The 15,580-nt window shown below is 38.3% G+C and overlaps 2 protein-coding genes across 7 annotated transcripts in view; both read left to right on the top strand.

Moving 5' to 3' along the window:
• LOC128260798 (homeobox protein abdominal-B) overlaps window positions 1–15,580 on the top strand; it is a 47,291-nt gene that overhangs the window by 865 nt on the left and 30,846 nt on the right. The window contains exon 1 of one of the 6 annotated variants that reach the window (XM_052994091.1): window positions 600–1,099. The exons of 2 other annotated variants lie outside the window; for them this stretch is intronic. The gene's annotated coding sequence lies outside the window, so the exon portion shown is untranslated. Of the gene's footprint in view, window positions 1–599; window positions 1,100–2,068; window positions 2,206–4,410; window positions 4,552–15,580 lie in introns of those variants that run through there. 3 more of the 6 variants (XM_052994058.1, XM_052994042.1, XM_052994050.1) reach the window with 3 other exon arrangements.
• On the top strand, window positions 4,428–14,155 carry LOC128260756 (dynein axonemal assembly factor 5). Its single transcript, XM_052993985.1, is given in 3 exon segments — window positions 4,428–4,551; window positions 10,467–11,821; window positions 11,824–14,155. Coding segments are annotated over 2 exon segments (2,526 nt in total). The 5' UTR covers window positions 4,428–4,551; window positions 10,467–11,151; the 3' UTR covers window positions 13,680–14,155.

Raw genomic sequence — 15,580 nt, 5'->3', positions numbered from 1 at the left:
GACTTCCACGATTCCCCACTGTTTTTTTGCTCGTCGTGCTTCTATTCAAGTGTATCTAAATTGCTTCATCTTCGTCTTGTGCAGCAGCAGAATTTTGTTGATGTTATTTCTCGTTTCATATTTTCGCAGTTATTTTTAGTTCGCCGCCGTTGCCCTTTCAATCCCTTTTTGCGAATCCCAAATTCAATTCAATTTGCAGCCCGTACAATTTAAATGAGCAATCAGGGCACTCATAGCCGGGCCATTGTTATTGCGGCTCTACTTCCCTAATGATGCTGGAAGCTTAAACTGTTGCTCTTGAGATGGGAGGAGAGTTCACGGAGAGTTCATCCAAATAGCCAGAAGACTAGATTTGTCGAACGAAAAATATTATGGGAATTGCGGTAATTTCTATTGTCTGACAACACAATTGAATCGGCATTAATCATTCGTGAATATGTATGGAGCGCGCGATAACCTATATATAAATATGGCAATCATGAGTAATTGTCCTTATCACTAGCATAACATCGTCCATTAATAATCGCACCCTTATTGCTAATTGAGCTGTCGCCCATCTTATAACTTATAATTATTGGTCAAAAAAAAAAAACTGAAAGGCACGCACACACTCTCACATTGCTGACTAACAACACAAATTGAATTACGACATTCCTGTAAAGACAATGAATGGCTTTTGTGTGTGCGGTGACCCAAAGCGACGTTCTCAGGAAATGAAATTATACACCAATTATTGCCAGCAACAGCAAAAGCTTTTAAGAAATTGGAAAGAGCAGCCAAGACGAAACGAAACGAAACGAAACGAAATGTGAGCGGTGAATATGGCAACGAAATCTCAATAATTAATCAAATAATAAATCTCGGTGAGCAATTAAGAGGAGAAAGACAAAGCCAGCGAACCGAAAGGCCGAAAGCAATAAAAACCATTGAAAAGCCGTTGGCTCAGCATTAATTAGCGCTAAACGCCGTCGCAACAACGGCGGTATCGACATCAGCAGGAGCAACAGAAACAGCAGCATTGACGGCAGCAACATGAACTCCCCAGAGCAACAGCAACAGCAACAGCAAAAGCAGCAGCATCCGCCGCCAACTTATTAAAGTATGTACATATAACTCAATTACAGAGAATTATAAACAAACTCAAAGGCAGCCAACGTCGGCAATTTGCATTGCATAAATATTTGCACTTCGAACATTTTTTTGTATATATATGTATAATCTTCAAAAATATTGTTGAGTTAATAATAATATAATTTTTTTGAAAAAATTGAATATTCCAAACATTAAACCCTTTTGTAAACTTTTTAATTTAAGGAAAACAGTCAATATTAGTGCCTATATAATTTTCTATTTTTTCTATTCTATATGAACTATAGTTCAGACTTCTTAATTTTAAAATTTACTTTTTAAAAGTACTTTTTTTCTGAGTGTATGGAGACGCACTAACAATCAAAGCAATAAAACACATTCAGCATTTAATAATCAAGCCAAAAATACTCTCAGCAACATTTCGCCAGCAACACTACGGGCAACAACAACGAGATACAATTAAGCCGTAATGCATATGAAAATTCGTGTTTTATAGCCGTGCGTTATGTTCACGTGCGCGGCAACTGTTTCTATCTGTATCTGTATCAGTATCTTTATCCCGCTCGCTCGCTCACTCGCTCTCTAGTAATGTGCGCACCGTAATTGTAATTATAGTAATATGTTTTATGACGGTTCCCTCGGTTAACAACCCCCGCACACAGACGCGTTTGGCCAAAATGTATCTAGATACATAATTGCCACATTCAGTCGTCGTTAAATAGTTGCACGGCGCAGTTCACACAGGCGGCAGCAACAGCAGCAGCAACAGCAGCAGCAGCGGCACAGCAGCAACATTAGCAGCACGCCAGCAACACCAGCAACAGTCGTTGCTGTTGTCGTCGTTTGTCGACAACGTCGTTTTCGTGCTTTATAGCGCTCGCACTCAGAAGTCGTTCAGAATCGGTGCCGTCATGGTCGTGGTCGGTGTTTCGGTATCGGTTTCGGATTGTGTGGACTACTAAAACTCCGTGTTCTTCTCTGCCGTTCTGGCCGTTTTTTCGGCGCTTTTGAGACCCAAGCAAAGTTGCCGGTAAATCGTTGACCGCGGGGTCTAAAAGTCAAATTCAATTTGCGCGCCACGTAATTATAATTAGGCATGAGGCCATACAACGAATGGTACTGGTAAACTGAACAATCGACCCCCTCAGAGTGTGTACTATTTTAATTAAGTGTGTGCTACAGCAACAACAGCAATAACAGCAAAAACAACAGCAACAACCATAACAACAAGAAGTCACGCATGTGTATCTTTGTATCTGCGCTGTTTTTGTGAACGAGAGTGTGTATTTGTGCCGCTTTTGTGTCCATTAGTCACACATGAAACTAATTAGCATTTCGTCTGTTTGTTATTGTCGCGTTTGCTGGTCAAAAGAATTAGCGCGGCAAGAGCAACGTCAAGCGCCATTATGCGATATCCCGCATATATGTATATATAAATATGTATTTATATATCGGTCTGGTATTCTTTGCGCGACCCGCTCATTTCTTTTATGATTTTTGCTTGGCATTTCCCATTAATTTGTTTATTTTGTGCCAGCGACGCTCGATTCCCACCGACGGCAATCAGCAATCGAGTTTATATGGCGACAACACGGTCAGCACAAATTATCAAAGGCAGCACCAACTTTAGCGGTAGTAGCAAAGTAGCAAAGTAGCAGCACCAACGGCATCTCCACGACAATATAAGCACTACTGCCTATTGACGCTAATTGCTGGCTGGTGTATCTGCAAGATACTTTAGCCGCTCACACCTCCAGTGTTGTTGTTTGCCAACATTTTGTGTGTTTGTTTTTTCCCCCTTTTATTATTGCTGGTTCGCACGCTCGGCGGGCAATTTGTCAACGCGAACGGCGCTGACAGGTTACGCAGCCGCACTGCTGCCAATTGATTTTCAATTCATTTTATTTGGCACATAGCTGTACATACACTCGTATTCTCTCATAAATAAATTATGAAGCTAGTGCAAAAAAGGTAATTTTAATTTTCACAAAATATTTCAATTACTCAATTAAATTCAGTTGGCAAAAAGGTGTTATAAATAAAGCATTCGCTCGATCGTAATTGAAGTCCACTTTATGGTCGACCGTGTGTGTTCGTTTACCATTAATTACGCTCCCCAGCCATAAATGCTGTCGTTTGCCGTTGCCGCTGCCGCCGAACCTCGTTCGTATTAATAATAAATAAGTAAAAGTAAATAAATAACTATATAATGGATACAAAGCGCTAAAGCTGCCATTTAAGCGCCCAAAAGTTCAAGTTATTATGGTCGGAACGGTCAAAATGCTTATAAAAATGAATAAATAAAACAAAACAATTAAACAAAACCCAGTTAATTTGTAAATGCCAAGCAAAGCAGTGAATTAAAAGTCAGAAGACATGACCCCTTTATTCCCCACCTTAATTTCACCAATTAATTTACCAGTGCCGTCGGTATTTTTTGCAACCAGATATTTGTCACCAGATTTGTTAGCAATTATAACAATATCTTATATCTTAACAATTACAATCAAAATCTCGGGCTAACATAATTGTTAGGCGCATTTGCCAGCCTCAAAATTTCGCCACACTTTCAAGATTTTTGAACGAGGCAAATGGCCAAATTGAAAATGAACACAAGACAAATGAAGCAAAAACAGGGTCGGGATTCAGTTTGCAAATTGTTTCACAATAAATAAGTGAATACAAATAAATTTAATTAAATTACAAAGGCATTATATGCAGCTACATGTGTGCAAACGAGATGGAAGAGACAATGGGCTGCCAATTATGAAACCAGAACGCATTTCAAAATAATTAAAAATTAAATAAATGAACGACGTGCGAGCAATAACAAATTGTGCAGCTAAACTCAAAAACAGCCAGCCAAAATACATTAAAATTAATTCGCAAACGCAAAGGCAAAACAATAATCAATAATTGTCAATTGGCAGGCTAATGAATTAATTACATTTCCACCCCGCCCTCGTGTTATTTGTTCCTTTTCTTTCATTTGTCAATTTTTTGTATCGTTTATTTTGTATTTTTTTTTGTACGTTTTAAATGACACCGCCATTGGCAGTTTTGTGTTTTTATTTTTTATCTGTAGTCGCGGCAAAGGCAATTTAATTAGGGAAAGTGGATTAATTTGCAACTCGTTAGACTAATTAAGGATTATAATCAGCAGCGAAACCAACGAGCCGTGTAAAGCGTCAGCGAGTAAAAAGTGAGCTGAAAAAGGATAACAAAAAAGTGAAAACAAAAGAAAACCAAAAGAAATTAAACTGAATAAAAGCAGCACCCACATAAGGTGACCTTTGAAACCCAAACTATAAATAGTTCAACCAAAAAAAGCGTTTAGAAAACAACAAGCACAACAACAACAACAACAGCAACAGCGAAGGAACTTAAATCGTTTAATTGGATTTCCGCTCACCTTGACTCTTTCGGATACAATCAACAACCTCCCGAGTGGCACCCTCACAGGTGAGCCACTTTGTAAACAGGGGCATAATCTATAATTCGCGTACATTTCCCTTAGCGTCGAGAGGTCTAAGCTCAATCTGCCATAATATTTGTCTACTTCGGACAATCTATTTTGATTACTCACATATTTGTATGTATGTATATTTGCGTTCCCAGGTAAAGCTCAATAGAATCTCGGAAATACCACTGATAGTCGCCTAAGGACCCTTGACCCCAGAATTAATGTCAATTAACTCAATTGCAAGGTTAAGCAAAGTATTTACAGCTTTCTAAAATTCTCTCTCAGTTATTATTGCATTTAAATGAAAATTTTATAAGCAGCAACGTCACACAAAAAAAAATATAACCTAGATTGGTGATAGTTGTTTTATTAGTCCCGGTTAATAGTTTTGTTACTTTTACTTATTTAAACTACCTGGTGCTGAAGTCAGATGTTATATATTAGTTGATCATCGAAACACGATGAATTAATTATATGTCATCAACTCAGAAAGCTCTTTACTGAAATTGACCTTTAAAAAAGTGACAATCCTACTTAAATAGTTTCTCACTATTAAGTCCATTTTATTGAATTTATTTTAAGCAACATGATATTTTTTTCTTGTCAATCAGTTGCAAATTTATGAGTTGTTATCATGTCATGTCGAAAAACAAAGGGGATCTGCTTATCAATGTCACAAAATAAAAGAAAAATAAAACATTTTACATCAGATAAGAACCTTTTTGTTTTATAAATTAAGCCTTCTATTTAAAGTTAAACAGTTATTTGTTTGAATTTAATTTTTGTCGGGTCTAATATATCTGTGGAAATAGAAAGTCAAACGTTCGTTTCCAAATTAATTGACCATCGCAACACGATAAATTACTTAAAAACTTATCTTATCAACCCATTTAGCTCCGTATAAATCAACGATATCAAATTAGTTCAATTTCTCTGTAATCACGTTGTTGACATATAATTAATTTCAATTTCATGATGATGCCGCAGCTTTTTGCCAACTCTTGTAAATGTTGTTTATTTAAGAGTTTCCTGCACATTGATGACTACCGTGCAATTTTGTGAAAATTTCGTATTTGTTCTGTCCCATTCCCATTCCCAAGCCCTTGTCGGTGAACATAGGCCCTGTCTCAGCACTCTGCCATTTATTACCAGTTTAGTAATCGCAATCGGGAAACATTGCACTGTCAATTGCCGCAACTATACGGAATGTAAACAAATGATTGCGCACACATAATTTTGCTAAAAGAAACCGAATTATCAATGACTGCGCATTTATTTGTGAGTAAACAGGGGAACATCGAGGGTATCGGAGAGAAGACAATAAATAGATCCTAAAGTTTTGGATAACAAAATATATGGCAATATATGATGAGCCATAATCATTAATTATTTTCTTCCTTATAACCTATTTAAGCTATTAAAAGTATTTAAAATAATTCACAAGGGATTGTTAAGCTCATTTTAACATTTTTTCCTTATTTGTTTCCTTATTCATTGTTACATCTAAGAGATAAAGTCTTCAAAATTAACTACCCTCTGCCCTCCGAATTCCGAACAAAACACTTTATCTTTGAGTGCCGCACTTATGGTTATGTTTTCAGCTTACCGTACAAGCCGATTCATTTCATATATATTTCATGTGCTGTCTGTGTTTGTGTTAATTACCATACCGAGAGATAACAGAAACTAATATGAGTGCGAAATGAGCTTTCTCTTTCGCTCGAGTTGTGAATCTCTATCCATAATCTGATATCTTCTGGGGTGGGTTTCAGCACAATTTGCCAGTCATAGTCCGAATATGGCATTTAATTGAGTCATGTCACGAGTATTAGGCATAATTAAAAGGCAATTTCATTCAGAGCCCACAGAATTATGTGTGTGCAAGCACTATGATATCAAATATCTGTGGCACAACAGGTTCGCATTTCGTACTGAAATTAATTAAATTGTTACTCAAACCGTTTTCTGATTGACTGACAGACGGCCTGACACTTGACGCGATGAATGAATGGATTGCCATGGCATGAAATAGCCTGGAACTGGTCAGTCTGGATCCGCCGCACTAACATGTGGCATACGAATATATATATACATATATACATTTATATATATATATATATATATATATATATATATACTATATGGTGGAAACTATGCGACTGCACAAACAGAACACGGGCTCAGCCATTTGGCATTTGAATGGGGCTCACGGCGATTACGCAAAAATGTAAATAGCAAAATTATATGCAAAAACAGAAAAAACATTTGTAGCTCTCATTACAATCACACTCGGACTGCCTGCATTTTTCACGCTAATAACGAGAATAAACAAATAATGAAAATAATGCAATGGCTATACTGAAAACAGAATGCACAAACAAATGGGTCTTTAGACTCTTAGAAATTTTTATATGTTTAAAAGAATTTTTCAATTAATGGTCAATAAAATATATTTTCTAAATGACAAAAAAGTTTTCAAACTTTAAATTTTAAAACAAAAACTTACTGGACACTGTAGCATAAATATGTAGTATTATCATTGTAACGCCAATTATATGATTATTGTTTCTATCTTTAATAAACATTTATGACTTCCAAAAATGTTATTTTTACTCAATAATCGTTAGTTTGTTTATTAATTACGAGCAGAGCTTTGTGATAAAAACAATTGTGAATTTTTCTTCAGGTTTGTTTATATACTTGCAAAATAGTTGTATGAAAATAAGAAACAAAAATCAAACACATGTATTGGCCCATTTCATCTAATCAATATCAATTAGATAGTCAAGGGCTTAATTTGCCTGCCAGCACAGTTTGTTTATTAATTAGGAGCAGAGCTTTCTTCCTCTAAAACTCGAAAAGTCGGCAAGCGGCTCCAGCTCAAAGACCCAGTCCGCAATCCCAATCCCCGGACTCCAGTCCCCGGTGTCTCAAAGCAGACTTTGAGTACGAGCACGGGTACAAGAGTACCCGACAGACAGCTCCGGCAAATAAGCACAACCAGCTCGACGGCTGATGATGGCAAACGGCGATTACAGCCCGCTGATGAGTCACGCAATTAAACGGCGCACATTAATATGCAATGCCAACTGGGGGGCTGGAGGAGCCACTTACACACAGCACTTGCTTATATGGCGGCAAATAATAAAAATAGAGTAAAAAAAATGGGAACAGGACCGGGACTCGTTTTATTTCACTCACCCCACCACTTACACATCGTAATCTGGGTCTGTTTGGCACAAAAGTGCGACAAAAGTCAAGCCATTAGGAACATTTCTAATCAGCGATTCCAAGAAATCGAGGCACAAACACACACATCCACTCACTCACTCACTCACTCAGTCACTCAGTCTCGATCAAGTCCGAGCAATGGATGCAGTTCATGACGACTTAAACGGACAGTTGGAAAATAAAACTAATTAGCCAGGGCAGCTCGCAATTCAATCAATATCAATTGGCAAATTTGCATTTTGCATTCAGCCAGCTCTCGGAGCGGTAACAAGTCCATTTAAGTGCTCGCACAGCGTTCAAATTGGACCGCAAGCGGGTTTTGCAAAACTGCATGGTATGGAATGGTATGTTATGGTATGGTATCCGTGTATCTAATTAATAATTATGACCATTATGAGCCAGCTGGTCGGTGTTTTTGGCTTTATCTGCAGACAAGCAACTGGTTCAGACGGGTTTGAGGCAGTACGACGGCTTCCGCACTTTGCTTGTGCAAAAAAAAAATTGTAACTTTTAATTGAAAACTCTTTTGGCCCGAAAAACGCACATGCATGATGCATATGCAGATGTATGTAAATACCGCATATGCTCAATTGCTTTCGAAAAGCCGATATAAAATAAATATAAATAAATTTGCACAACATATATGTATGGTAAATTGGAATAACTTTGTTCTCGAGCCGAACTGGCCGACATCAAATCAAATTGAATGAGCGCGGTCCATTACTCTCCCAGTGATTTTGCCAAATGACTTCATTTCATATCAATTAAGTTTATTGTGCCGGTGTCTGTTGCCCATAAAAAGCGCACGCCGCGCACTCTACAGACCCATACAGAGTCACAGATACAGATACAAATGCTGAGGAATACAGATACTGGGATACATTGCCCTGCCCTGAAAAACCGAACGAACCTGATTCATGCGCTTAATTGCTTTGGAGCGTGTGCCGCCTGCCGTCGCACACAAAAAGGTATGGAATCGAATTGTGCACACAAATGGGAGCAGCAAAACTTATGAGTTCGCCATTGTATCTGTATCCGTGTATGTGTGTGTGTCTGTAACTGTTACTGTATCTGTATCTGTATCTGTATCTGTATTTGTGTTTGCCCACCGTATCTGTGTATCTGCGTCGGCTTTCAATAAAAATGACAACAACAACAACAATTTTTGACAGCATTCTCGTATAGGTAGCGAAGAAAAGAAACGCTCATAAAATATGCCCGGCAAACTGAACTGGGCACGCCAATCCAACAACCCTACAGATGGGATAACGAAAGGAAAATTGAATAAAAACAAGAAACAAAAAACAAAAAATGTTCCACACACAGGCATTAAATGAAATTCAAATGGAAAGATCAACGTCGGATAGCAGGCAGGCCTGGATTAATAACCACGGTAACATTCCCTTTCCGTTGCCTTCATAACGAGTTGAAAACAGGAGATCTTCAAAGTTCCCACACTCTAGAAAGAGATTTTCTTTTTCAAGTGCCCAGAAACCTTTTTACCTTATCACAATATTAAAACAATATAAAAAAAAACTCATTTTATTGAAAAACAATATTTAATTTATGCCGTTCTTGGTTTTTTAGTTTGTAGAAAAAAGGGGATCTCTAAATGAGATTCTTTATAATTAAATTTTCATTTTGATATCAACAACATTTTGAAAATAATTTTTTTGTTTCATTCCAATCAAATGTATATTTTTAAAAGTACGAATTTATTTCTCTTAAAACCCATGATCACCATATGCTTGTGTCATTGTTAAATTTCAAATACAATAATACATTTTCTACGCTCGCTTTGCCAATCTATGATATTAAGGTATTCAATCTTTACCTATATTTATTAGGAAACATTAAAAAACAAATTTAACTATATCAGTAATTTGTAAGCAGTGATCTTCCCACGAAATTCCCCAAATCGGCTGCTAACGCCTAACTCAGTTAATTATAATATCATTCGATATCGAATATCGACTGCCATTTTTCTGGTTATCTGCGACCAAGCCCCACATTTTTCATGTGTACCCATTATAACCCTAATTTAGTGACCCACAAATGCAATTAAGTTGCGATAAAAATAGACATTTTATGTGATTTCCTTCCATCAAACATACTCAATCAGTCGGTTGGTCGTTTGGTGGGTGAGCAAACTCACCCCAAAGCGGTTGTGCCGGCAATCAATCTTAGATATTGTCGTTCTGTTGGACCGATGTTGATAAGGAACGACATCGCAATTAGATAGCCCGCTCCGCAGATAAGCGAATGCGCCACGAGCGGCCCAGAAACTTTTATGGATCGCCGCCAAAGCCGAACTCATAAAAAAGACTGCCTGCTCCCTTGCTTTTTTCCCGAGAAATTTCATTTATGTCTGAGTTAATTAGCTTGGCAAATAAACGAGGCACAACAGTGCAAACAGAAAACCAAGAGCTTTTTAAAAAGGCGCGCCAAAGCGAAAACTTTCCAGCACTTTTTGTCCCGTTTCGCAACACTTTGCGGCACAAAACAGCTGATCAGTTTTATAGTTTATTCAGCATTTTGTTTGTGGCACGTTGTCGGGTAGTTTTGTTTGGGCAAAATAAACAAAAATAATGTCGAAAACGGAAAAACTGAGTTAACTATTGTGTAGTCATAGCAACCGTTGCGTTTGTTGTTTGACTAACTTTTAAATATTTTCGTTTTGCAGCTTAGAAAACTGAGAGAATTGAAAATCACACGCAGCTCGCACAACCGGCAAAAAGTACTTTAAGAATTCTGGAGCGGGAAAGTGATAAGAACCCTCTGAAAATGTTTCTTCAGGCTAATGTGGATAATTAATAAGTTATTAACAAACTGCAGCCAAGAAAAATATCAGCAAACGGAAAACAATAAGCAAAAACCTTAAATGCAAGATAAGAGCAACCAAACTTAAAGGTTTTCTTGCACAATAAGTAAAATAAATAAGATACAAATATTGAAATCATAAAAGAAAATTTAAACATCTCAGAATTTAAAAGTGAATACTATACAGAAAAATCCATTTATAATCGTTAAAAAAACTCGGATTTAATATAGACAGCTTATTTACTTAGTATATTGGAGCCCCAACAAACTAGTGAACACTTCTTGAAACTTAAAGCTACTTATTTCGAAGTACAGGAACTAATCCCAAAATTCAAGTCATAAATTTAAAAATACTTTACTTGGAAATGATAAAACAATTGTGATAAAGATAAGAACACTTAAAAATCTAATTTAAAGTGCACAAATAATATAAAAGAAAGAAAATCTATTTAACAACTATCTTAGTTTCAAATAAATGCAACTATAAGCCTACAAGAAGTTAAAAAAATATATACAAGGAAACCCAGAAATATTAAATACCATTCACCATGAGCTTTGAGATTGATGCTCAGCAGATTTGTGAGCAGCTGGAGGGCACTGACCGTCGCCAAAAGACCAAGGTCCTGGAGGAACTACGCGATCTGTGCCAAAATGCCCCCGATAACATTAGCACCGAGAAAATGGCCGAGAGCTTCGATCAACTGTATCTGCATCTACTGAAATCCTACGACGATCGCTTCGAAAGTGTTCGCGATCACGCCGTCCAGGCTGTAAATGCTTTTCTGGAGCGCCTGCCGCCCATGGACTTCCACCTGCTGAATGTGGTTTCCACTCTGTCGGAGCGAATGGGGAAAGCCGAGACCGTGGAGCCCAGCGAGGAAATTCGCCTGCTCTACATCGGCCAACTGAATTTGATGGTTTGCCAGTATGCAAAGATGGGAAATGTGGGCGTTTTCAGGGAGTGCTATCCGCAAGTGGTCAAGATACTGATCAAATCCATCAAGGATGACTATCCACTGGTTCAGCGCGAAGGATGTTCCACCTTGGTGAATCTAGCTCGGGTGGCTGATACCCGGGAAGTACGTCCATTCACCGAATCACTGCTTGTAGCACTGTACGGGATGCTGAATCACAAACATGCCCAGGCCAGGATTTCGGCGATTGAAGCCATCGGCAGATTGAGTCTGCACATGGACGCCAGTGGTGAGGGAATGAGGAGGCTTTTAACGAGGTCTCCCCTCTGCTTATGGACACAATGCCTTTGGTTCGCCGTGAAGTGGGACAGATGGGTATTCTTATGCTAATGGAATTGTTAGATCGCTACTCCTTCTTTGAGCGAATCTTACCCTTGGTTTTGTGCTGCCTGAAGGACGACTCGCCGGAGGTTCTGAATCACATTCACCCCCAGTGGCTCAAGTGCGGCAAACTGTATTTCGAAGAAAACGAAGCCGAGTTGAGCCAACAGGAGATTAGCGATCTCCCGGCGGAGAATTACCCAAAAGGTGTCAAGCGTCCCACAATTGGATGCCGTGGTTTGGTGCAACGTTCTCTGAGGTTGTTGCAACTTATAACCCGAGAAACAGGCGATTGGAAGGACAACGTACGTTTGCATGCCCTAAAACTGCTTTATCAATTTGTTTTGCATGCTGAGGCCGCGATGACTGCCAAATTCTTTGAAATTTATGGCGATTTGGCCCATGCCTGTATCGATCCTGTGGCAGAAGTCAATGCTGAAGCGGCCAAGGTGGCCGACTTGATGGGTCGACTATTGTCCTACGATGCCTGGATTGATCATGGCTTCGATGGATTGGAACGTAATGCCCGGGAGTCCTATATGAGATGCTTCTACCACATGTTCACCTCTTCTTTGGGCGGCAGCTACGATCAGTTGATGCAGTTGGCAAAGCTTCTTCGCAGCACCGACTATTCGCACACCCTGAAGCCAGGTTTCCAGCTATACATACTCAAACTTTTGGATACCATACTGGACAAATCGCTGAAGATCAATGCCGGACAGGATGAGCTGCAGGACCTCTACGAGTCTGTCTATGTGAGTGGTATTAAAGTAATGGCTCTATCATATTCCCTCAGCGGAAGCGGAAATGAAGATGTTACTCAGGGGAAAGCGCTGATCGAAAGAATCGTGAAACTTGAACAAATTTCGGAGGCAAAACTCCACGAACGTTGGTTCCATTTGGCCCTGAAGGATGTGGAGAATCTGGATGCTGCTTTGGAAGATAATGCGGAACCCGTGATGCTGCTCGATGGTTTGATAAATTTGTGCCTCATTCGAGACACTTACATAGCCGATCTTATGGAAAAGGTGAAACTGGTCTTTGAGCACTGCTGCGATAGTGCTCAAGTCAAAGTCTTTAGCAGTCTCTCGGTGGCAGCGCTATTGTGGTCGAAAACCATGGACATAGAACGTGAGCGCAGCACTCAAATATTGAGTCATTTTATATCGCAAATTGTGGAACCCTATTTGACTTGGAAAGCTGGATCGAATGCCGAGGCCATGAGATCCTTGGCCATGGCAACACTATGTGCATTGGCGCAGGGCGCTGAGTCGGAAGCTGTGGAAGTTTTACCCTCACTAGCCAAACACATGCCTAGTCTTCTCGAAGATCGTAATGTCACCACACGTCATTATGCCATCAAGGCGATAGTTTACTTCCGTGAAATGTCTGTGGAGGACTTAAAACCATTAGCTTATGCCACCATGCAGCGCATGGATGATCCCTCGGCTGGTATTCGTGTCCTGGCTGCCTTGGCTGTGGGTAAATTAAAGCCCAAATTCAGTGATTTGGAGAAGGAAGCGGAACACGAAAAGGAGGTTTGGGATGCTTTCGTTAAGCGTGCCATGGATCTGCTTTTGCTCTACCACGAAAGCCCAGAAAAGGACATTAAAGCCGCTGCTGAGGTAACCCTCAAGGTCCTGGCCCAATCTCATCCAGAGGCCTGGGAGGAGCGATATCAACGAGCCTTAGCTATGGCTTACAAAAAGGATCAGCTAGATGAACTCTACAAGAAGCTTACCATCAAAAACGTACCACAATCAGAAACTACAACATCCTAAAGAAAAACATCTACAATTTTCTTACAAAACTAAAATTGAAATCCTCTTTTCTGTTTAGCTTATTGAATTGTAAATTTTTTTTCCAATTTTCAAATCAAAACGTTAACTTTCAATTAAATTTAAATATGGGAATCAAACAATTAAATTGCTTTTAATTTCTGTATTCAATTTCTAGTTTACATTTAGGCAATTGTTTCAATTGACTAATATCTTTCCAATTCCAAGTACCAAGATTTATTGTAAACAAAATCTCGAAACTATAAAGGAAAAGCTATGCAAGCGAAAATCACACAAATCTTTCGTTTATTTTGCCATGGCTAAAAATAATCCGTTTGATGATGAATTGGGTTGCAAAAAGGGGAGGCAGTCATGAAGCAAAAATCATCAAAAACTGCAATTAATATACAGCACTATTTTGGGTTAAATACTTGATAAATATACGAGTTTATAAATAACCGGAAATGGGAACAAAGTACATATTACTGGAAAAAAAGTAGAAAGGAGAATAACAAATACTGCAAATTGTTTCATGTTAGGGCATAATAAAACAAATTCCTTTGGGAATACCCCTCAAACCATCGTCATCACCATAACAATTAAAAGCTAAGCACATAAACTTGCGGTTCACTGAATTTACATTTTTAATTTGCGTGATCTGCGTTATATTAATCCGCAGGATGCGGTTAATAATCTCGTGATGGCATTGACGAAGTCAACAAAGTTTTGCATAACTTTCAGTGCAGCTCATTAATCTCAATTCGTTGCCGCATCCGATTGGTTTTTCAATCAACAGCAAGTTGACCTAATTCCCGGGCAACGGCAAAACTAATTTGATCCGCTATGTAGCCAAAAAGTTTGCACACTGTATTAAAACAATTTGTCAAATTAGGCAAAATGTACAAGTTTCTAATTAAAATACCCACACGCGCGCACACGAGCATCTACCTTCGTTACAGGGATGAGAGCACATCAAAACAGTGTTCACTCAAATGTGACGATTTTCAAGCGAATTTATCACTTGGATACTTAAAAGTACAGACCGTAAAATCAAGCCCTTTCTTCCATTACCATGAGAAATGTATTTTTAAAACAAGTAAATAAATGTTAAAAACGTTTAAAAAAGGTTTGAGATAGTTTTTCAGAATATGTTTTAATGTAAATTATTAAAAATTAAAATTATTTGTGTATTACACAAACCAGTTTTGCTTTAATTAGATAACGTAGAAAAGCACTTAATTAACAATAAGGTCGTTTATCTGTTTTTGGAGTTTGTAAGTGACTTTTCATTTTTCAGATGTAAATTTCTTCTTTATTCTTTATTTATAAAAATTATTCTTTATTCTTTATTTATAAAAAAGAAATAAACAAAAACCATTAGAAACAATATTTGTATAAACAGTTTTCAAAATGTTACCCAGCATATTAAAATTAACTTTTAGTAAAAGATTGATTTATTTTGAAAACTTTCAAAGAGGATTCACTGTACGCACACACACAACCACTTCTGTATAGACAAAGTTCAGATGGCGCACCATTTCAAATGACGTTCCCATCTCTTTCTGTGCACTTAATTGCTGGCAAATGAGCGTCAGAGCTTTTTTCGCATGCGAGTTTGCATGGTTACTGTGGGAATGATGCTAAGGATATGTGAACGTGTGTGTTCGGGGCAAACACATCCAAAATGACTGACTGCAAATATATATAAGCCGGGTATCCTTGGCTGATTTGTTGCTGAAACCGTTGCTGCTCACTTAATTAATTTTATTTAACCTTTTCGCCGTCGCTAATTATTACATATTTTGGCAATTAGAGCTTCTCTTCTTCGTAGCGATGATCTTTATGGCAGGATATATTAAATTAAAATAAAGGCCAGGCCAGGCCAGGCCCCAAAGAGTTGCGGG

Source organism: Drosophila gunungcola, chromosome 3R (assembly GCF_025200985.1).
Source record: "Drosophila gunungcola strain Sukarami chromosome 3R, Dgunungcola_SK_2, whole genome shotgun sequence".
NCBI classification, from domain to species: Eukaryota; Metazoa; Arthropoda; class Insecta; order Diptera; family Drosophilidae; genus Drosophila; species Drosophila gunungcola.
Note: the sequence above shows the minus strand (reverse complement) of the source record. Positions and strands in the feature narration are given on the sequence as shown.